Source organism: Oryzias melastigma, linkage group LG8, assembly GCF_002922805.2.
Source record: "Oryzias melastigma strain HK-1 linkage group LG8, ASM292280v2, whole genome shotgun sequence".
Classification (NCBI taxonomy): Eukaryota; Metazoa; Chordata; class Actinopteri; order Beloniformes; family Adrianichthyidae; genus Oryzias; species Oryzias melastigma.
Window position 1 is genome coordinate 10,780,067 of NC_050519.1, and position 22,573 is coordinate 10,802,639.

Below are 22,573 nucleotides of genomic sequence, written 5' to 3' on the forward strand. Positions count from 1 at the left end.
TTAAAGCCAGACCATGAAGTGCATAAATTTCCCCTCTAACTTGTCACTACAAGTCAGACACTGAAGTGAATGGATTTTCCCATCCTTTGAGTTGATTCCAAAGTAAAAGTATCCCTGTTAAAATAATTCTACATTATATGTGTCTAAGGCCCGGGGGCCGGATCCGGCCCTCCAAGTAATTCTATCCGGCCCTCCAGATCATGGCATTTAATTGTTATTAATGGCCCTATATTATCTCGCGCTCATTTCTAACCAGTATAATTTTGACAAAATATATTTTATGGAGCAAATATTGAAAGTTATTTAAGGTTTAAGTTGATTTATTCTGTAATAATATTCCTGTCTTTTTATTATTCATAAAAAGTTAGCATTCTGCTAGCTTGTTGGACTATTTTGGCATGTACTAAGATTTATTAGACTATTTTGGAGATTAGCTAATATTTCAGCTACATGCTAGCTGTTTTGGCTAACTTAAGCTTTTTTTTGTTTGTTTTTTTTAAGCTGTTTTGGAATTTAGCTCATATTTTAGCTACACGCTAGCTGTTTTGGCTAACTTTGGCTTCTTGTGTTTTTTTTAGTCCATTTTGGAGTTTAGGGAATGTTTCAGCTACATGCTAGCTGTTGTTGCAAACTTAAGCTTTTTTTTGTTTGTTTTTTTAGGCTGTTTTGGGGTTCAGCTAATATCTCAGATACATGCTAACTGTTTTGGCTAACTTTGGCTTTTTTCAGGTTTTTTTTTTAGTCCATTTTGGAGTTTAGCTAATATTTCAGATAACTTAAGTTTTTTTTCTTCTTCTTTTTTAGGTTGTTTTAGAGATTAGTTAATATTTCAGCAACAACTTAGGCTTTTTAAAAAGTTTTTTTAGGCTGTTTTGGTGTTAGGCTAATACTTACACGCTAGCTGTTTTGGCTGATTTAGGCTTTTTTAGGCTATTTTTGAGTTTAGCTATTTTTTCAGCTACATGCTAACTGTTTTGGCTAACCAATTTTTTTAGGCTAATTTGGCATTTAGTTACCGTAGTATTTTAGCTGGCTCAGCGTTTTTAGCTATCAATTTCAGCATTTTCAGCCATCAGTCTAGCATCGTCAGCGGCTTAATTCTGCTTACAGCATTCACACTAGCATTATTGCAGGAAATGCTATATATCTACTTCATAATTATGTTCAAAAGGTATGGTCTTAAAGTTTTAAAAATGTAGAATGTAAAATGCAAAAATGTAAAAAAAGATGTTTCTTTCTGTATGTAGTGTTACCATGTAAAATGTTTGAGACTGCTCAGGCAATGCGGGTACTTCCTAAGAATCACCAGTGAGCTGTGAGGGTTTCAGTACTGCTTCAGCTGCAGCTCTGACTGAGGGTGCAAGACTATACTCATGACAGCATGTTTATGGTTGGCTAGTCATCAAAGCCAATTCTGAAGAATCACATGACCAGAAACTACCAGAGAATTTCTACAGAGCGCTGCAGGCAGCCTCTGCACTTTCAATAGTCCTTTGCAGAAGGTGAGGCAGGCGGATTTCACGCCCTGAAGGTGTTCTCGTCCAATATTTGCAAAAACATTTTGAACCTTTATGTGGAATTTAAAAAAGTCATTAAATTATATTAAGATGAGCGCGTGTGAAACTGAAAAATGCATCAATGCTTTGCAGAATTGGCAAAACACTGGAAACCGGGGAAAAAAAGGAGAACTCCAGATGTGCTTTAATCATTTCTGAGGAAACTGTTTCCAGCCTTTATTTGGAAAAGCTGAAATCAATTAATTTCCTCATCGAATTTTCTAAAAAAAGTACGAAAACATCAACATTTAAGGAGAATTATCTGTATTTTTTTTTTTCTTGAGAACATCTCTAAAACCAATCAACAAAGCCTCAGTGCAGAGAGGTAGTTTCCTATAATCATAGTAGATTAAGGTTTTATATTAGATTACTGCCAGTATTTTAGCACCTGACTGTAAATGTAAATCATTTCTGTTTTGTTTGGTTTTTTTCTGATGGGTAAATGACGATCGTTCTGAAATAAAACACTTACATTTTTATATTCTCAATATGACTTTTGATTAAAGCTGTCAGTGGATGTTTGTTGTGAAAATGGGCCATCCGGGTTTCCATCTTTGTGGGGCAAGAATGTGAGTGTGATAGTTCCAATGAATTTAAGAATAATACTTATACTTTCATTTACCCAAATGGAAAAAAAACAACACAAGGAAGTGTTTAAAACAGGGAAATGCAAATTGTCTCTTGTCTGGAAAAGAAAGAAAGAAAAAAAAAAACGGTAAAAGACAGCAGGAAAAACCTGAAGTGAACAGTCCTGTCAGCGACGCAGCATTCCGCTCAGGAAACGACACAATTCTTGTAAGTCGTTCAATAAAGCATATTTGTAATTCTCTGCTTCTCATATTGACATCTTTTTTGTGCCATAATATTTTTATTACCTGCTGAGAATTCATGTGTGAGGCGATTATGCCAAATTTCTAGCTAAAGCTCTTTCCTTTAAAAAAAAAAAAAAAAAAAAAGAAGTGACACATCTGGTCTGTTTTGTCTGGGGCAGCTTCCTTCTTGCAGATAAAGAAAGACTGAAACTTCTCTGGTGCAATCAGCTGATCCATTCATTCATTCAAAGATCTACCTTTGAGATCACAGCTTGAAGAGGTGAATAAAACGACTTTCTGATGAACTGAAGATCTCGTGAGTCATAGCAGGACCACATTAGGCTGCACAGGATTGCATTAGGCCTTAAGTGGCTGCTAAGTGTACGGTCCAAGTGTATTTCAGAGGAAACTTATCAATGAAGGGGAACTTTTTAGAGCTCTTGATGAATGATAAGACATAATTACATATTGGTGTTGAGCAGTAGTGTGTGGTTTCCCATATGGTTTAAAGATGGTGGCAAGTGAGTGAAATTTCAGGGGAAATCATGAAGTCAGAGCACTGAGGCTGTGGTCTGACCTCTGTGGTGCGATGTCTCAAATGAATGACGTAAACTAGACTTTTTTTGTCTGTCACAACCTTGTTGATGAAAGAAAGCAGACCATAGAGTGTCATTTTGTAGAAAACAATAATGTTTTATTATAAATTAAGGAAATGCTCACACACAGATATAAATAAGTGCAAAGTTGTATCAGTCTGCTTGCTTCGTCGAACTTCTCAGATAACTTCAGGCTGGCACAGCCAGGTCGTTGGCTGGCAAGCTTCCATCTTTATGAAAGACAGCACAACAGATTCGAAATTTCATCATGTAAACATGGTTTTAAGGCGAGCAAGAACATTACTCTCCTTATATGTGTAAAAAAAAGACATAAACCAAGTGTGATACATTTGTTGGTTGAAATACGACCACATATCAGGAGAACTCTTCCCCCCGGTGGATTCAGTCATGTTGATCTTTAAACACACTGGTGTCTTGTTCTGGCAAATTTGGCATAATCCCCTTCTTCTGTAGCCTCCCCTAAAAACTCCTCAGCCGTCTCTGTTGGCGGTGAGCCTCCCGGCTTCACGGCTCTTGAGTTAGCAGCGTTGTCGTCTAGGAGACAGCTGACTTACTTGACTGACTGAGTCTGGCTTTTTTGGGGATGAAAACCGCCACATCTCAGCGCTGCTCGGAGCGGCTCTCGTGTCTTCAGACAGAGTCTGGTTCTGTCTGACCGATGCCGGTCCTCGCGCCTCTTTGCTGGCTTTGTTTGTTTCAGCTTGCCCCCTTCATGGCTCTAGATGGAAGCGTCATACTCCTGCAGGAAATCTCTAATAGTCTGAGGAAGTTCGTCTTTTTTAGAGGAAATGTCTGAATGACTGTTGACTGTTCTCCTGCAGAGGTGCTGCAAGGTGGACAGGTTGCAGCTGAAAGGCCGTCTGAGATCCAGGGGGATCTTCTCCCCCGCGTTGTGAATGTAGTAGATCACACATCCCCCGGTGACGCGGGGCATGTAGAACTCAATCAGTTTGAGGATACAGTCAAAGCGAGGAACAGCCAGAGTGTTGTTGGCGTCCGTCTGCAGGTAGAAAGAGTTCGAGTCACACTTGATCCGCACACTCTTAGGGCCGACCACCGTCTTGACGCTGAGGGTGAACAGGTGTCTGTTGTCAGAGCTGTCCCGGATAAGGAAGGTCCCGATTCTTTCCTTCTCCAGCAGAGCGTTGGCCTCCTTGCCGGTGATGCTGCTCCAGTAGAAGCCACAGTCTAAAAGCTTTTTGTACGTCGTGATGACCATCTGGTACTGCGCCCTGGAGGAGAAGGTCTTGAAGTGGTACACCCGTGATTTGGTGTCCAGGAATTTGTTGCTCATGGTGGAGTTGCACTTGCTTTGAGTTACCATGGCGCTGTCCCCACTTTCTAGGCACCCCACTTTTCACAGGGGGGGTTGCTAGACAGGATAGAGATGATGATGTGGAAACAGGAATGAAGAGGAGACGAAACACCTAAAGAGAAGGAAAAAAAGTTAGTTTAAACCTTGATTTTTTTGGGGGGGTATAACTGCTTTTTCTCTTTTTTTGTTTGCTTTTTTTAAACCTTAGTTCCAGTAATCCTTATTGCGCAACTACCAGTTTATTTAAACAGCTTAACTCCACTATTCAAACAGCTGAGACATGATTTATTGACACTTCTATTCATTTATAAACTTTTTAAAAAAGGAAGAAAAAAGTCTGATACATACCTTTAGTGAATCTCCAAAACTTGTGATTTTAACTTGAAATAATCCAATGGATTAAATGATGAAAAATAAATAGATTATTTTTTTAATCCCCTCTTTTTCAGTTGTGAAGAGTTGTCTGCTCTGTGTGAGACTCAGTCTGCTTCTCTTTATATGTAGAGTCACAGGACAGGCCCCGCCCACCTTCTCTTCCAGTAAGCATGCAGATTGACAGGAAGGGTTCTTCTTTTGGATCCCGGCGAGAAGTGCCCTCCCTCCCTCCCTCCCTGCCTCAGTTCCCCTTAAACAAAGCCGACCGAATTCCAAGCAAGCCCCTATTTCACTTTAAACGATTTCTGCCTTAGAAAAATGCGCCTCGAAGATCTAGTTTGGTGATATAATCACATTTTGAACTATATTTGCCGGGTTTGCTCTGTGTTCTGCGTGTTGAAGTGCTGCTTTCATGTGTCTGGGGACGGCTTGTGTAATCGGTTTCTGAGAAATTCCTTGTAACTGCGCCTCGTGTTGTGCGTCATGCAGTTACCACATGATCCCGACAGAGGGCGCCACAGGGGGAAACAGAGTTTCTGTTTATTTTCTCATAGTTGCCAGGGGTTTATTTCTGGCCCAACTGAGTCTTCTGTAACTTTAAAAGTTTTAATTTAACTTTAATGACTAAAAGTCAAATCTATTAAAAAAATATAAGAGAATAAGAGCAAAATACTACAACCAACCGTCTGTTAAACATATGACTTAACAGCAAAAGCTTTCTTAAAGAACAAAAAATGTACAAAATGATGATTAATCACATAACTGAAGCTTTTAGCAACTTTTTTTTGTTAATGACAAAAAAGTTTTTATCTTCTGCTTTTTATCTCACAGCCATTCCCTTCCCTTCAGTGACTGTGTTACAGATTGTCGAAGAGGAAGAAGTTTTCACATGACGCTTATCTTACTTGGCAAATGCATGACTGATCAGAACAGAGCATTCACATCTACTTCCCGCCTCCCTGACTCACACGCGCACTGCCAGCCTCAGGTGATGATCATACCAACAAATAGCTCAGATGTCTCTCTGGTTTTGTTTTCCTCTAAATAGGAAGATAAATTCCCAGAAAAAATGTACATTTTTAAACATAAAACTCTCTAAAACACATTAATAAGCAATTGTTCAGCATATAGTTTGACAAAAGGACTGACGCAGGTTTGTTGAGAACCAGCTGAATCCACAGAGGTGACTCAGGTGCTACAAACCACCAGTTTGGGGGAAGGGGGCTTGTAACAACTAACTTGTTTCCAGAAAATCTATTCTGTCATCACCATGAGGCATCATTTTAGCATCCAGAATCCTCCAGTGGGACATAATAGCAGTCAATGAAAGGAATAGAAGTAAGTTCACTCAGGCTGGAGATGAGAACCTCCCTCACGCAAGCCATGTGGTCGCTACGGAAACCACTATGATCATCATTACAGAGTGATGACTCTGCTGGAAATGGATCCTTCCAAGAAAATTCTACTTTTCGCCAAGCAGCATACAAGACCAATGAGTGCAGCGAAGAAAAATTGACCTGTGAGAGACAGTCAAAGAGATTACCTTAACGATGCCGCCACTGTTATCCCTTAGTGCGGAACACTGGCCTGTCCAGAAGGCCATTTTGTCATGTCAGCATTTGTTTTCAAAACTTTTTTTGCCTCTTTTTCTTCAAGTAGTTACATATATGTGTGAATTATATATATAATTATATATATATATATATATATATATATATATGTGTAAGATATATGCAATATATCTATCTATCTATATATATCTGTAATATATATATCTTACATGTATATATATATATATATCATATGTGTGTAAAATATATATAGACATATATATTACACATGTATAAACATATATATATATATCTTACATATATATATATATATATATATATATATATATATACATATATATCATATGTGTGTAATATATATACATATATATTGGACATGTATAGACATATATATATTACATACTGTCAATATAGTCATAGTAAATGAGATTATTCCTTGCGAGATGGCTTAGAAAAGGAAATCTCTGTTCAGGTTTCCCACAATCACTTGGTGGAAATGTACTCTAGCACATAGTTCCTATAAACCGGCTGGAGATGACAACAGAAAATGTGGCACTCAACATAAATAATGCTACAGTTTTAAATACTAGCCAGCAACAGCTCTGATTAGACGATGTGTAGATGTCTCCGTATGGCAGTCGTCCAAAAAAGCACAATGTTCTGTCTTCTTCATATTCTCTTCAGAATCTACCGTAATTTGTCAATATCAACGCCATGAAGAATTTTGTGTAGCATCAATGTCTCCTCCCTATTTGGACCCACGGCGGCAGGGAACGAATTACCGTTCGATTTCTAACAATCTGATGGCAGAAGTCGGACGGCAGCCTGGTGGCAGTGGGGTGGCTGGAGGGTGGCATTCTGAAATCGACCAATCATCAGATGATTTTGGGGAGCAAGCTAGTGGCAAACAAGATCAAACAAGGCAAACAAAATCACTCTAGCCGGAAGCGAAAAGTCCACAAGATTTCAGAGTTGTAGCCACTTTTATCAAAAGTTTTTTAGTACTCAGGGTTCGCTTAAAATGTGTTAAAAGAGAGTAAACACTTTATTAAAGGATATTAACAAAAGTGCTCCGATTTTTAAAACTGTTAAGACCTTTAGCTCCAGACCAGTGTTTACGTTTGACCGGAGTTAGCTTCAAACTTTTACGCGATCAATGTGAATCAGCTTATTCTGTCAGAGAGGAAAGCGGCTTTCCGCCAGAATGTAACACTTTATATTAGTAGTGAAAAGCTTTAAAGCTTTTTTTGAGCTTTAAAGTGTTGCTTACCAGCGCAAAACCACTTTTCTCTACAGAATGTCTTACTCACATTGACCGTGTAAAGAGCTATGTTATGTCAAAGAGAATTGTGGGTTTTGACAGATTTGACAGATAAAAATTTAAAACTTAAAACACAAAAAAGATAACTGTTTCAACCTAAAACTAAAGTATTCTTCAACTGAAATGTGCGGTTCAAGCAGTGGGGATTCATGTTCCAATTCTGGACTTCCTTCCGGCTAATAATTTTCAGCCACCATCTTGTCTGCCACCAGGTCCCCTCACCTTGGACACCTCCCACCAGTCAAAATTCAAACTGCTGCCTTCCTGCCACCTGCCTGCCACTGGACTGCCACCCTCCAAATGTACCTGGGCAGCCACTGGCCAACTGTTGAGGAAAAAATCATCCAATCAATATGAAATTTTTATCTTTTCTTGACTGCGCGTAAAAATGCGACTGGCGCCTCTAAATTTTTAGGTTGCCGCAAAGTGGCATTTTGGAATATATGACCGTAGTCTAAGCAGTATAAATTAAAAATGTATTTAATTTTATGTCACTCAAACATACATATAAATAGTTCACCTCATTTCATCCTGGGCAAACAGAAAGTAGAAGAACTCTCGACCTTCTTCAAGTGGGGAAATGTGAAATCTTCAGTAGAAGGAAGCTTCTACATTGCTAATTATCTAACTTTCAGATTCGAGCCAACTTTCTCTGGTTGAGATCTTCACTGTAACCTCAGAGCTTAAATATAAAATGTGGGAAAGTTCCTGCTCCATTAGGTGCTTCAATTCCTGTTAACCTTGTATTTCTGCCCCATCTCCCCAATTCTCCTGTCACTACTTGCAGATTTGCTTGTTTTAACATCAGAGCATGTCAGATGGGAGTTTCATTTGCAGTCGATTTACTGTAACGCTTCCTCGTTTATCAAGTAAGACTACTTTTGTGGGAATACTAAAGCTTCTGACAGAGCTTCCTTGTCTTGCTTTCTCTTTTAGTGTTGTCAAACTACTACGGTACTTTTTTATTGTCACCATATTTATCTGGAAATACGCTGGATGTATTTTCAGTTCTGAAGAAGAACGGCAGGTTTCTTTAGTAGTGATTCGGAGATATTTTTCTGTGTAAAAGGAAACACTGTTAATGATCTGTAAAAATAAAAACAACTGTCAAACAATGAAAAGATAATTAAAAATGAATGAAATTAGATCAATGAATTATAACATTTTCAGTTTAACATTCATGAAACATGGATTTATAAAAATTCATTACTGTTTGTCGCTCCAGCTCAACAGTAAATAGTGACCTCAGTATTATAAAGAAAAATACAGCATTAATTTTAAGAAAGTCATGGCAAAAAAACTTATTTTTTATTTTTATTTAGAAGTTAGCACTGTAACCCCTCCACAAAGGTTTCACAAAATGTTCTAAAAAGAGTTGCAGGTCAGTAGTTTGTGTAACTGTGATAAAACATAGTTTCAAAGACACGTCAGTGTCAGGAAATGACAACAGTCAGTACGTCAGTTGAAAGTATGTTTATTAATGGTGTCACAATAAGCTGTTACAAACTCAATGCGACCTCTGAAGAGTACATTTTCCCATCACGTTTGGCACAGAAGTCGCCCTTTCAACATTTGGGACGTGTGCAGTTTCATCTTCTCTGTGAGGACATTGACGACCACACCTTTAATTGTACAACAAACACGTGAAAACTCCCTGTTCCATTCATTCAGTTCTCCATCCTACAGTTTTTGCTCACCTCACCTTTTACAATCACCCTAACCCCATCCATCCGTCAAACCTGAAGGTTTCCACGCCACATGAGCAGCATTTCTGACTCCTCACTGCGTGGCATATGGCGTCCATTTATGGCTACCACAGCTGTCTTCTGGGAAGAGATAAAAGCAGAACCGAGAGCAAATTAACTTTTACTACTCATGCTTAGACAACCATCTGCTTATACATGACAGGCACCCTCACATGAGTCGTGGTGCTTGATCTTATAAATCGATATCTAAGAATGCTTTTTTAGTGTTAAACTTATGGAGGCCTCACAGTAAGAAAAGGAAACGTTTCATCATTTTTATCTGAATTTGCTTGTTTTTGATGGAATACGGCATTAGGATGTTAATTATTGGAGAAATGCACATTTAAGGGCGTTTATCCACTTCTCTGAAATAATAATTAAGTCTGACCTCCTAGAATCACAGAGGAAATACACAAAAATACATTTACTGTCCCGTGTGGGCCGAAATTCAGGAAACACACACCTTTGGTACATGTCATCCAGCCAGTTTGACGTACTGCTTTTAGGAAGAAGATACAAAGAAGAAAATGTAACAAGACGCTTTTAGGTCACAAGTGTCATCGTTTTCCGCTGCAAGTCACACGGCGCCTCAAGTTGTTACTCAGCAAATTATACCTCACCAACCAGTTTCGTATTAAGAGTACACAATGTTTCTCAGCTGATCTGCAGTTTCAGTCTTTGTTTTCAGGACATTCATACGAAGTGCACCTAATCTGTTCCATTTTCTAGCAAGTGATTTATAAAAAAGACATATGGAGCCCCTAAAGCAGGGGTCGCCGGACTACAGCCGGGGGGCCATATGCGGCCCGTTTAGCTATTTAGTCTATTTAGCCAAACTGGAATAAAGTATATACATATTTATATATTTTTTTATTTTCCCTGTAACTCTGGTGTCCTAGATGGTACTTGACAAATAAATTGAAAGTGCAGAAAGTGATTCTGCATTCATGTGGTGTTAAAAGATTTGTTGTTTTTCTGACGTTCATTTGTGTTTTTCGAGTCAAACAGACATTTTTCCGATCATTCAAACACCACATAAACGCTGCTTTTCTGTAAGTTTGTTTTGTACTGAGGGACATCAACCCATCAGTGCAAATGACTCTAAAATCAAAGCAAAAGCCGCAAAATTTGAAATACAAACTGAAATTTGTTCTGTTTTAAAGTAATTTTCTATCAAATTAAAACTGGGTTTTCATCCAGATTCCATGTTGTTTCTGTCTCTTAAGAGGTGGATTACTAAAACACTCAATACATCTACTCAGGGTCCGGCCTTTCTGTCAAATTTTGGAGCCCTTTGTGGCCCACAAGTCTGAAAGTTTTCTTACCCCTGCCCTCCACGGACATCAAAGTAAAAGAAAAAATCTAAAGCTATGTCCAAATTCCTTCACTACTTACACTGTATAGTGTGTTCTCCATTTTCACGTGCTGTCCGCATCAACATTTCCAAAATCGATTGTCCCAGAAATTTCCCAGAAGACTTTGCAATAAGCAAATTAGCAAATATAGATCACAGGGCATTGCATTAGAAGAGTTTTTGCAGAAAAAAAAATGTTTAATGTGAATTTTTAATAAACTGTCCACATTTTAACTCAGAACACAGTGGAGTCATAAATAGACGTCATAAAATGTTTGTATTGATTAGATTTTCACTCTGTGAAATCTGTGACGTCGTATCCGGTATTTAAAAAAAAAAAAAGAGAGAGCATGGTGTCTGAATTGCTTTTAAAATCCAGGGCATTAGGGCGGGAATTTGGACATAGCTTAAGTAAAAAAAACAAACAATTAGTATCTGGTGTCTCAAACTGGCGGCCCATGGGCCATTTGCGGCCCCCAACTTGATATTTTGCAGCCCCCACCTTAATATAAAAGTTCAATGCTTACTAATCAAGATCTTCTGCATTTCTACGCTTCTTTGAAGATAGCTTCATATTTATTTTGTGGTGTTTCAGTTTGCTTTATGCCTAAAACTTTGCATTTACTATTGTTCTGGGACCTGGTCATCAGTAAAGTCCTTAGCAACAGTTGCTAGCGTTTGTCGTTTCACAGGACACACAGAAGATATGGCTTAGTAGTACATAGACGTGAAAAATGTTCAATAAACTTGTTCAGCAGACATCGACCATGGATCAAAGACATAGACAGTGGACGCAAAAACATAATTCCTCATATACCCAGCCTCAGCCAGACTCTGCCTTCAGTGGCCCCAAGATAAATTGAGTTTGGGGGCTTTAGGGGCTCTGAAGAAGACAGTTGAATATAGTTTAAAAAAAAGTTAGAGTGGGAAGCTTTTTTCATAGCGTAGTTTCATTGGAATGATTTGAAAATGCATAGTTAGAGGGTGCAGCTTCTAAAATTAAACATTAGTTCTAAAGAGCTTTTGCATAAGCTGATTTCATAAATACAGTTAAAAACAAGTTAGCTTAACTATTTGCAATATGCAAAATACATATCACTCCTCTATTTTAAGCTAGATTCCATTTTTGTTGTCAAAAGTTGCCTATTTTTGATGACTTTTTTTTTCTGCTGAGTTTCAGCTGAGTTTTCAATTTTCAATCTGCAGCTCTGCAGTTTCTTAATAAGAAGGTGAGGTAACACCAACTGGCCCGCTTCTTCCACAAACAGCTGGAGCTAAAATTTAGATTGCTTCAAAGCAGCAGATAACATGGCTGGTGTAGCGCCGCCTGCCCCTCTTCTGCCGCCACTGGCCGTTTGTCAGTATCATGTTTGGAGACAAAGGGAGCCAATGACATAATGGAGATATTCAAAATGGACCTTGATTCCCACAAATCCCATAAATAGCTGGCTGAAGTCATCAGATGGTCATATATCTGTCGCTGCTTTAAAAGCATCTGTTTACTGAGAACACCTTCATATAATGCATTCAAATGAGTAGGAGAAATGCCAAAGCATGCAAAGATAGGGAGTATGTAATTAGCACCAGCTCATCCACAAAGAATAACATTCAGGTTATCTATTTGCATCGACACATTCAAATGTCTAAACACACTTCCTCTGGAACACACTGATAGTAATTTGAGCCTGTGCTATGCCGGTAAGCCTGACATTTTCAGATAAATTTAGTGTGATGGTCACACAAACATCAGCTGTGTGGCTGCTCTTCAGTAAAGGATGTGAAGTGTGCCAGCAGAGGGGCATGCGGGATTAGGCTGGATTTGCCAGAAGGAAATCCTGATCACGTCAAATCTGAGTTTCCACTCTTTGATAAGTTAGCTTCCATTCATGCCTTGCATTGTCTAAAAAAACCTGACTAAAGGGAAAAAATGCAGCTTTATGGGTTTGAGTCCAGACTTCCACCTCTCCATTTTCCCGACTTGATTTCTGAAAAAAATAAAAGGGCACAAAATATATCAGTCACCAAGAGGAAACCTTTGTTCCCAGCTCTCCCCTTCCTCAATGACTTCATTGTGTCTTTATGAGGGACTTCACAGCAATGTTCTCTATCAGTCAAAACAATAAAGGCATGCCGTAAAGCTAATTAAGCCAAACCGATTGTTCATGGTGCAGGTGGGTTGAGCATGACATCAGTTTTTCCTTCCTCGCTTCAGGGGTCAATTCACCCTACAATTCACACATGTGAGTAAGCTTTATGGTGGATAGCCCTTCCTTACCAAACCCTTTATATTTACCCAGCCTTTGGGTATGGGCATGGCAACCTATAACACTATAACACAGGGGTGTCAAACTCAATCGCACAAGGGGCTAAAACCCAAATTACACCTTACAGCGCCAAACCGGATAAACATTTATTGAACACTAAAACTAATTTTTTAAAACTTTAAAACTGTAACTTTTAAACATAATTATGAACTAGATATATAGTATTACCTGCGATGATTCTAATAAAGCTGTAAGCTGAATTTGGCTGCTGAAGATGCTAGTGCTGATAGCTGAAAATGGTGAAATTGATAGCTGAAAACGCCAGCTAAAATATTAGCTACATGCCAAATTAGCCTAAAAAAACAAAACAAAAAACAGCTAGCATGTAGCTAAATATCACATTAACTCCAAAAGAGCCTAAAATGGAAGAAAAAGTGCAAATTAGCCAAAACAGCTAACATGTAGCTAAATAGTACCTTGACTCCAAAAGAGCCTAAAATGGAAGAAAAAGTGCAAATTAGTCAAAACAGCTAGCATGTAGCTAAATATTAGCTAAACTCCAAATTAGCCTAAAAATTTGAGTAAATGCCAAAATAGTCCAAAAAGCTAGCAGATTGCTAATTTTTAAAACCGTAACTTTTAAACATAATTGTGAAAAATAAAAAGACAGGAATGTCATTCCAGAATAAATCAACTTAAACCTTAAATAACTTTCTATATTTTACTCTCCATAAAAATATATTTTGTTTTATGCAAGTTATAAATAAACGCAAGATAACATCGGGCCATTAATAACAATAAAATAAAATAAAAATATCTGAAAGGCTGGATGGAATTACCTGGAGGGCCAGATCCGGCCCCCGGGCCTTCACTTTGACACATATAACAGGTGTAGATTCTGTGAAGGCCGCAAAATAAAAACTATGTTTGTTTTTGTGGCCATTAAGCCATTTTATTAAAAAAAAAGTAGCTTATAAATATTTACAGTAATTTAATGCAATAGTGCTATATTTATATTAATATACAAGTTCCTTTCAAAATAAAATACATGCTGCAGCACATATGCAATTAACCCTTTAACACCTGAGGCATCACCGGTGACACATAAATAGAAAATCTTTAACACATTGTAACTTGCCCTGCGACGGACTGACGATGTGGTCAGAGTGTATCCTGCCTTCGCCCATCAGCAGCCGGGTTAGGCTCCAGCATCCTCATGACCCCAAAAGGGACAATTGGCTAAGAAAATGAATGGATGAGATGACCTTAGTTTCAAATTCTTTTAAAAAAAAGTTAACTAACAAACCTACTACTTATTCAAATTGGTTGCATTTTTCTTCAAAATCAGAGAGTTACAATGGAGGGATGAAAGAGGAGGATGTGGTTCCGGAGTCTCAGGTTGCAGACCAGTGGACTAACACATGGAAACACTAAATGTCGCCGCTTAGTTATGGTAACTTGCAGCACTAGAGAGGACTAGAGATTGATTTAATCCAGAAGGGTAAAAAAAAGTGTTGAGAATGATGCCAAACCTGTTAATATCTGTTCCCTTGGATTAAAAAAAACTAGCTAACTTCTTCCTTAGATTTGTTTTCAATACATTTCTCACTCCGCCCTTCTTCAGACAACTCCTACACTGAGGTTTGTGGCCTCTGAAAACAGCAACTCTGTGTCTCTGCGATGCTGAACAGACGTAGGAGTTGTCTGCAGGGCTTCTGCACCACATTTGTCAAAGAATACGTCTCTTCTCTGCACTGAGCATCAATTTCAGCTCCGAAAAGGATTTCTGGATACAGGATCAGCACACCCTCCCCCACGCCAAGGCATTTCCTCTGGTCCCCTACTTGAGGGGCACTCCCTCCAGACAGGAAACTCTTGGAACAGCTTTGAACCATGCACTCCTTTTCCCTTGTTTTCCCAATCTTAACTTAAATATCTTGGAAATAAGGTACACTCTGTCCCCGAACAGCGTTCCTGTTCCACAAACCATTCCTGCTTATCCAGATTCAGTCACTTTTCATCAAACATTTTTCTGCCTGGAACTATCATGTTGCACAACAAGCAAACAACGAGGACAGTATGTTATTACACTGAACAAAGAAGCAAAAAAAAAAAAAAAAATCCCAGCACATAACACGCTTATTTTCACAACCCAAACAGAAAAGAAAAAAAACTTTTTTCCCAGAATAAAAGCTGCCCACATTTCGACCGATGTGCACAACACACACATTCCCGTTTTCCCTTTGGGACAAACAATCTTTTGTCTTGTTCACGGTAACTATGTTGCCCTGCATCAGCAAAAAAATGCAAAGAAAAAGACTTTTGTTTCCAGAAAATTGAATCTTTGCAAGACACAATCTGTGCCTTTAAATTCAATTCCTCGTAGTGGTTCCAGTCAGGAGCAAATATTTGGAACCAGGCTTCTTTGTTTCCCAGTCGTTATCTTGGTATTCCAGTAACTGGGGTTCTTTCATTAACCTCACAAATGGTTTATAACAGTCATAAAGGTGGTTTTATTTCAGCTTAAGTAACTGTAACAAAGGAGATAAGACCCTTGAACTATGCATTTCCTTATTGCTTTTATGTAACAGAATTGTCAAAAGTTTGAATTTATAGGTCGATTGTGTTGATTAGTGAGAATTCACACAATTGTGGTTCTCCTGATCCTTTACGTACTTTTTTTGGCATGTAAAAACTCAATCACACTTTCAGGGATTTCAGCAATCTTGGTTTAAAAATGTTCATCTTGTTCAGCACATTACTGCTTATATTTTTGGTATTCATAAACGTTATAGTTTTTGAAATAATGAGAAAAATATATCCAATAGGAAATGAATAAGAAAGTCCTCAAATTCAGTATTTTTTAATGTTATATCCATGGGCTATGTTTTCATCTTTTAAATTCATTTTCAAAATGTTGGAGTTTACCTAATATTTTAGCAACATGCTAACGTTTTTGGCTGATTTGTTATCTACTGGGGTTTTTAGACTAATTTAGAGTTTAGCTTCTATTTTAGCAACATGCTAACGTTTTTGGATAATTTGTTATCTAGGGGGGGTTTAGACTAATTTAGAGTTTAGCTTCTATTTTAGCAACAGGCTAACGTTTTTGACTTATTTTGTTTAGTGAGACTTTTTAGGCTATTTTGGAGTATAGCTAGTATTTAAGCAACAAGCTAGCTTTTTTAGACTAATTTGTTATCTATTGGGGTTGTTTAGGCTAATTTTGAATTTAAGTAATATTTTAGCAACAGGCTAACTTTTTTGACTAATTAGTTTACTGAGGATTTTTAGGTTGTTTTGGAGTTTAGCTAGTATTTAAGCAACAAGCTGGCTTTGTTTGGCTAATTTGGCATCTACTGAGGTTTTTTATGCTAATTTGGCGATTAGCTAATATTTTAGCAACATGCTAACATTTTTGGCTAATTTGTTATCTACTGAGGTTGTTTAAGCTAATTTAGAATTGAAGTTATATTTTAGCAACAGGCTAACTTTTTTGGCTAATTTTGTTTAGTGAGGATTTTTAGGCTATTTTGGAGTATAGCTAGTATTTAAGCAACAACCTAGCTTTTAGGCTAATTTTGAATTTAAGTTATATTTTAGCAACACGCTAACGTTTTTGACTAATTAGTTTACTGAGGATTTTTAGGCTGTTTTGGAGTTTAGCTAGTATTCAAGCAAAAAGCTAGCTTTGTTTGGCTAATTTGGCATCTACTGACGTTTTTTATGCTAATTTGGCGATTAGCAAATATTTTAGCAACATGCTAACTTTTTTTGGCTAATTTGTTATCTACTGGGGTTGTTTAGGCTAATTTAGAATTGAAGTTATATTTTAGCAACAGGTTATCATTTTTTTACTAATTTTGTTTGGTGAGAATTTTTAGGCTATTTTGGGAGATATGGCTAGTATTTAAGCAACAAGTTAGCTTTTTTAGGCTAATTTGGCATCTATTGAGGTTTTTTTGGGCTAATTTGAAGCTTAATTCATATTTAAGTAACACACTAAATATTTTTGCAAATCTGGCATGTATTGGGGATTTTTAAGCAATTTTACTATAATTCCTTCAGAAATTTTGGTAAACTTGAGTGCTCTTTCATAGTTCTTTAACAACATTTGCAGTATTTTAGCTAATTTAACATTTTGCAAATAGCTTTTGCATTTTTAGCAAATCCCTTCAGCAATTCAGCTAAACTGTGTCATCATTTTCAGCAAAAAGCTTCAGCAACTACTTACAGCAAAAAGCATTCACACTAGCATTATTGCAGGTAATGCAACTTTTCTAGTTGTTGTTGCAATAAACATTTAAACACTTATTTTTGCTTAGCATAAAACTTACACCACATTTCCTTAACTTCCAACAGCTGACAGGTTTACAGAGAACAATTCTTGCATGGAAATCAGATGTAGGACGGGGCATGGTGGTGAAGGAGGAGGAGGAGGGGAGGCGCATGAGTGAGCTTTGTTGTTGATTCTTTAAATTTCTCTTCTCAGAAATCGTGCCCCCAGGAGAAACTCAGTGTTCCTCTGCAGAGGGGGGAATTCCTGACATGATCCGAACAGGATTTATCTGTAAAGAAACGACACATGTGTGACGGCACCTGCAGACGGGCCTGTAACGGTGGAGCGGTTGAGCTAACTTTGAAGAGATAAAGCAATAAAATATAAACTTTAAAGCATGCAAATTGGAAAACCAATAGGCGTACTAAAGCAAATGGGTGCAGTTTGACATGAAAATGTTTTTATTTATTTATCATCACACTGATTGTATTTGCTTTCCAGTTTTTCTGCGTGTGCGAGCACGTGCAACAGTAAGGTTCTTCTCAAGCCAGCTGAGGTCAGGCCTGGACACCACGGGGTGCACCCTTCTGCCATTGCGGTGGGCTGAGAGGCAGGGGGGGGAGAGAGGATTCCAGCGCTTCTGGGAAATGGTCTGGGTCTAATTGGAGCTTGACTGGTCTCACATGTCTCCACTTACTGGAGTAGACAGGATCGCCTGGCCTATGAGAGCCGCAGCAAGCGAAGCCCCCCCTCCTTCTCAACATCAACCACAAACTCAACAAGCAGGCCTGACGTGAAGCCGACTTTCTTGCATGTTTCAGTGCAGAACTTTTGAACTAAGCCACCCAATCCTGCATTTGTAAAATAATATGTGACTTTAACACATCCCCTTTGGGGACATTTTGTTCTTCTTTCAGTACAACATGTGCACTTTCATTGTTCAGCTTTGAACTTTTTTTCTGGGTCATGATGGGTGAAGCTTCCTCTGCAACAAACTCTTTTTTATTGAAAAAAAAAAAATAAAGAAAATAGGCTTACTGTTTTTTTACAAGTAGGAACTCAAAAACACTAGACTTCCCAGCTTCTGCTGCTTCACACTTTTTTCTTCCACCCTCCTGTAGCAACACACCTCTCATTTCCCATCAGTCATGCTTGCCTCCTTACAGACGCTGCAATTCTCGCATACATCATTTTCATCCACTTTAACTGTGAAATATTGCTCAAATGCATTTATGCAAATGTGATTACAAGCAATTTCCCGTGTATGCTACCCTTTTCTACGCCCCGGGTTCATTTAGAAACCAAGCAGCGTAGTTTGCAAAAAAATTCTCACAGTCTCTGCATGCTTTTAGAGACATTTTCGGAGGTATTATTATATAAAGAAATAAAAGGCAGAGTGTAATCTTTGATGCATTAAAAAAAAAAAACTTTGAAAGTCCTTCCTGGTTTTACCATTCAACAAAACAGGTTTCAACTTGAATAAACTCAGACATTTAAGACAGCTGTTGAATATGATATGTTATTAGCACAGGATGTGACGATGTCTTTTCTAGAGAACAAGGTGTACCATGTGCCGTGAAGCGTTCCAAACTCAACATGTAAAAGCAAATACGTTGTTCAGGAAAATGGCTAAGCCGCCCTCAGTCCCGGATGGGATCTTCTTAACCACACATTTTCAAATCCAGCAGGATTCAGAGACATTTCTCTGGAAACTCTTCTCATTCTTCCAGGTGGAATTGCTAAAGTGTCCATGCAGCAGGATTCTCAGTCCTCTCCAGTAATGATTTACTGGGTTCAAAAGCAGAGTCTGCAAGGGTCACTGCAGGAATTTCACTCTTATCGCTTGGAGCCACTCTTGTGATTTCCTGATGCCTGGCTTAACAATGCAATATAAACTTTTTCCTATAAGATCCCAGCACTGGAAAACTCTTTATCTTGACTGCATTTTTATTTTCCATAAAATGTGCAACAATAAAAAACATTCATAGATTTTTTTTAAATTATCTTTATTGATGCCATTATTACTTAATGTAATTAAGTTGATTACATGTCCAATTACAAATAAAATGAAAAGTTTTGTTGCAATATTGACACAAAACAAATAAAGGTCACTTTGTTAACATTATTAAATTACTTATTAACATGCTGTAAATGCATGTTATTGCAAAGGGAAACTTTATTATTGCTTTGTAATATATGAAGAAACATTGAATTAATAAGTAATGCATTAGAAATTACATTTAATAATGCAAATGAATGCATAACAGTGACTTGCAACACTTTTCTTCCATGTGAGATGCTGATTTTTTTGGTTTCCATCCACTCATCACAAGTGAAAACATCACATTTAGGAAACAAAAGAAAGCAAACATTTTAGTATAATACGTTCCTAGTAGTGTTGTAGTTGTGCTCTGTCATTTCCTGCACGTCTGTTCAATTGAGAAAGTCGTTTCTATTGATTGCTTTTCCAGGCACCATTGAATATGATACATATTCACTTGTAAATAATGACCTTTGCCTGCTGCTGCTCTGAATGTTGTGCTGTAAATACTTCAAAGTGAGCTCGTTCAACAAGAATGCTCAAACAGCTTCAGTAAAATTTGGGTTTTTTACTAAAAAAATAAAAAAAAATAGGGTTCTTTTAATATAAAACAATTCAGAACAGAGAGATCAAAGGCAAAATGCTGCAATATGTTCAACGACAAACATAAGATGAACCTAATAAAATAAATATACCTTTTTAGGGATTCACCTAATACACTTGTAACAAGATAGAAGGGAAACATAAAAACAAATTATGTTAAATTTAAATTATTCCCTTTTCCCTAATGAGATCGACTACAAACCGTTGTCACATACTGCCACCTGCTGGAGGACTTTGAGATTGCATCAATCTGCTCTTTTATTCCTCCTTTGTGGCTCTTTTTCTTTGATAAAAACTTCAAACTTAACTATTTACCTAACTAATTAACTAATTTATTTTTAGATTTTTGACATACAAGACAGGCCTTGGTAAAATGTTAATCTAACATCATCTTAATCTGACATTATCTTATTACATTTACATGTATAGATTTTAAAATAATGTCGATGTTGTAATGTTTTTATTCACTAGTAAAAAAAAGAAAATGGATGAAGGAACAAAAAAGTCAATAATAGAAAATCTCATGTTTCTTGCATTTTTAATTAAAGTAAATCTGCTGCAGCTGGAGGGTCTGATCAAACACAGGATGAGTTTTACTTTGAAAGGAACTCGTATGTGAAAGAAGTTAAATTTGTTATATATAGAAAACTCAATCGTAGAGAACATTTCAAAGCTATGTTTTATAAAAGAATGTCTTAATGACCACAAAAACATAAATAAAGTGTATTTTTCAAACTTTGAGGTGAAACTTTACGAGTTTCAGTCCTTAAGAACCTGAAATAATTCTTTTAGCGTGAAAGACTGGAGACCCCTGATCTATGCCAATGTTAATACGACTGAGACTATTTAAAAATATAAGTACATAGCAAGAATGTATACAGAAAAAAAGCTGGAAAACTATAGAAACTATAGAGATAGGATCGATTTAATTATTAGGAACTATTAACTCAAACAAGTAGATTTACTTTAGGGAGCCTGATCAGGTGCCAGGTGGTATGAAAGAGTTAGTCTGAGTAATCTTGTATAACATGTGAAGGAAAACGAACAGCCTCAGTCTGGAGGGTGATGATGCACAGCTGCAGATAACTAAGTCCTATGAAGTCATTTAGCTCCTGCCTTAGGATACTATACAAAAAAATACAGATCTGAACTGACTTTTAATAATTGAAATACCCAAATATTTTCTTACTCTGACTTATTAAGTTCACAAATAATGTTCCTTATCTCTATAAATATAAAGGAACCTGCTTTTTTTTTAACTCTCTTCCTTTCAAAGTGCATTGTATTCAGTGATAAGCATTTCATTACAGAACAAACTGAAGCTGATTGGCCGTTTCAGCTACAGCGACATGCAGAGCTGTAGTAAACTGCTGGAGCTTGCATAACCGCTTCCAGCAAGCAAAGAATCTTATCAGTTATCAATATGTGGACATGTATCTGTTTGTCCGGGTAAGAGACTAACCGTCTGAGGCTAAAAAAACAGAAAGACAGGAAGGCTTTGAGGTATCTCTACATCAGTAGTATTTGTGTTGGTTAGTGTACATTGGGATTTCAGCTGCAGAACATTTTTACTGGGGTGGCCAAGGCCACAGAAGTGGCTTTTGTTCGGCAAATCACTTAGAAAACTTTATTTAACTTAAAATATATATAGAGAGAAATAAATGCTTGAAGGATTTTATTGCTTTTGAGTTTTGACACCCACTGTTGCCACTTTGGCTCAAAAATTACCTTAACTTAGTATTCGTGAAAACAAAAACCTATTTTTTTATTGATGGAAATAAATTCAGATGTCAAGGGGTTAATCATTTTCATAATACAATTCAAATTAAAAGTTGCAAATAAAAAGACTTGGTGTGTTTATTTTTAGTTTGGCTTCAAATTCTGTGTATAATCTGCAAACATGGATATAAAATAATGTTTCTTTTGAAAACAAAAAGCGACACTCAATGATTGGATGCAATAATTGTACAGAAAATACACAAATAAACATCTTAGAGACACTAGAAATCAATAGTCGAAGAAGAAAATGCATCATCATATGTATTTTTTTTTTTACTTTTTCTGTTTACTATAATCACATCAATTCCTGGCATGAGTGAGCTTGTGTCTTGGAACACAAAGTTTGACCTACTTCACTCAAGATGACTTCAACATAAGTCACACCCTCGTCTCGTCACAGCGCTTCAGTTGACTTCTTGTCATCGTAGTACAGAGTCACATTGTGTCTTCCACCTGCAGCTGAGTTACAGTAAGGCTTCGTCATTCTTGTCGCTGAACATTTTTCTGTGATCACGCTTCAGCTTTCACACCTTGTTTCGCCGTCAGACTTGAACCTTGTGTTCCTCCTAACTGTATGAACTACTGCTTTTCCACATTCCACTATAATTAACAGTTTTATTTTAGGTTATTGTGTTAAACATTTAGATGTAAGCAGGAACTACTTCCTGGTTTGTGAGAAATGTTGTAACACTTTTCTGTAACTGATACTGAGGTGTTTTTCCGTCTTTGACTAAAGACAATTCCGTATCTTTACATCCGTGTGAATCTAAGACACTAATCCAGATGTATGTATGGTCAACCTATTAGAGTTTAAGAAAAGTATTTGTGGGAATGTTTGTCTATTTTTACAGAAACACATTAATTAGATCAAACGCTGATGCTGGCGGAAAAGACCTGAAGCCTAAATACTGGGGTGTCAAACTCACACAAGGGGCCAAAAT

The 22,573-nt window shown here is 37.3% G+C and overlaps 1 protein-coding gene and 1 long non-coding RNA gene across 2 annotated transcripts; both read right to left on the reverse strand.

Moving 5' to 3' along the window:
• Positions 1-3,035: 3,035 nt before the first annotated feature.
• Positions 3,036-4,804, reverse strand: socs3a (suppressor of cytokine signaling 3a). Its single transcript, XM_024271300.2, has 2 exons — positions 4,649-4,804; positions 3,036-4,412 (listed from the first exon to the last, which is right to left on the reverse strand). The coding sequence occupies exon 2, from the start codon at positions 4,307-4,309 to the stop codon at positions 3,704-3,706; it is 606 nt and encodes a 201-aa protein (XP_024127068.1). The 5' UTR covers positions 4,310-4,412; positions 4,649-4,804; the 3' UTR covers positions 3,036-3,703.
• Positions 4,805-9,025: 4,221 nt separating this feature from the next.
• On the reverse strand, positions 9,026-20,987 carry LOC112146301. The gene is made up of 3 exons (XR_004948333.1): positions 20,819-20,987; positions 9,270-9,393; positions 9,026-9,189 (listed from the first exon to the last, which is right to left on the reverse strand). It is a non-coding gene; the product is annotated as an uncharacterized LOC112146301 (long non-coding RNA).
• Between the last annotated feature and the right edge of the window lie 1,586 nt (positions 20,988-22,573).

Bases quoted from the DNA above. Each gene is read 5' to 3' on its own strand.
- socs3a (XM_024271300.2), bottom strand. From the start codon at position 4,309: ATGGTAACTCAAAGCAAGTGCAACTCCACCATGAGCAACAAATTCCTG.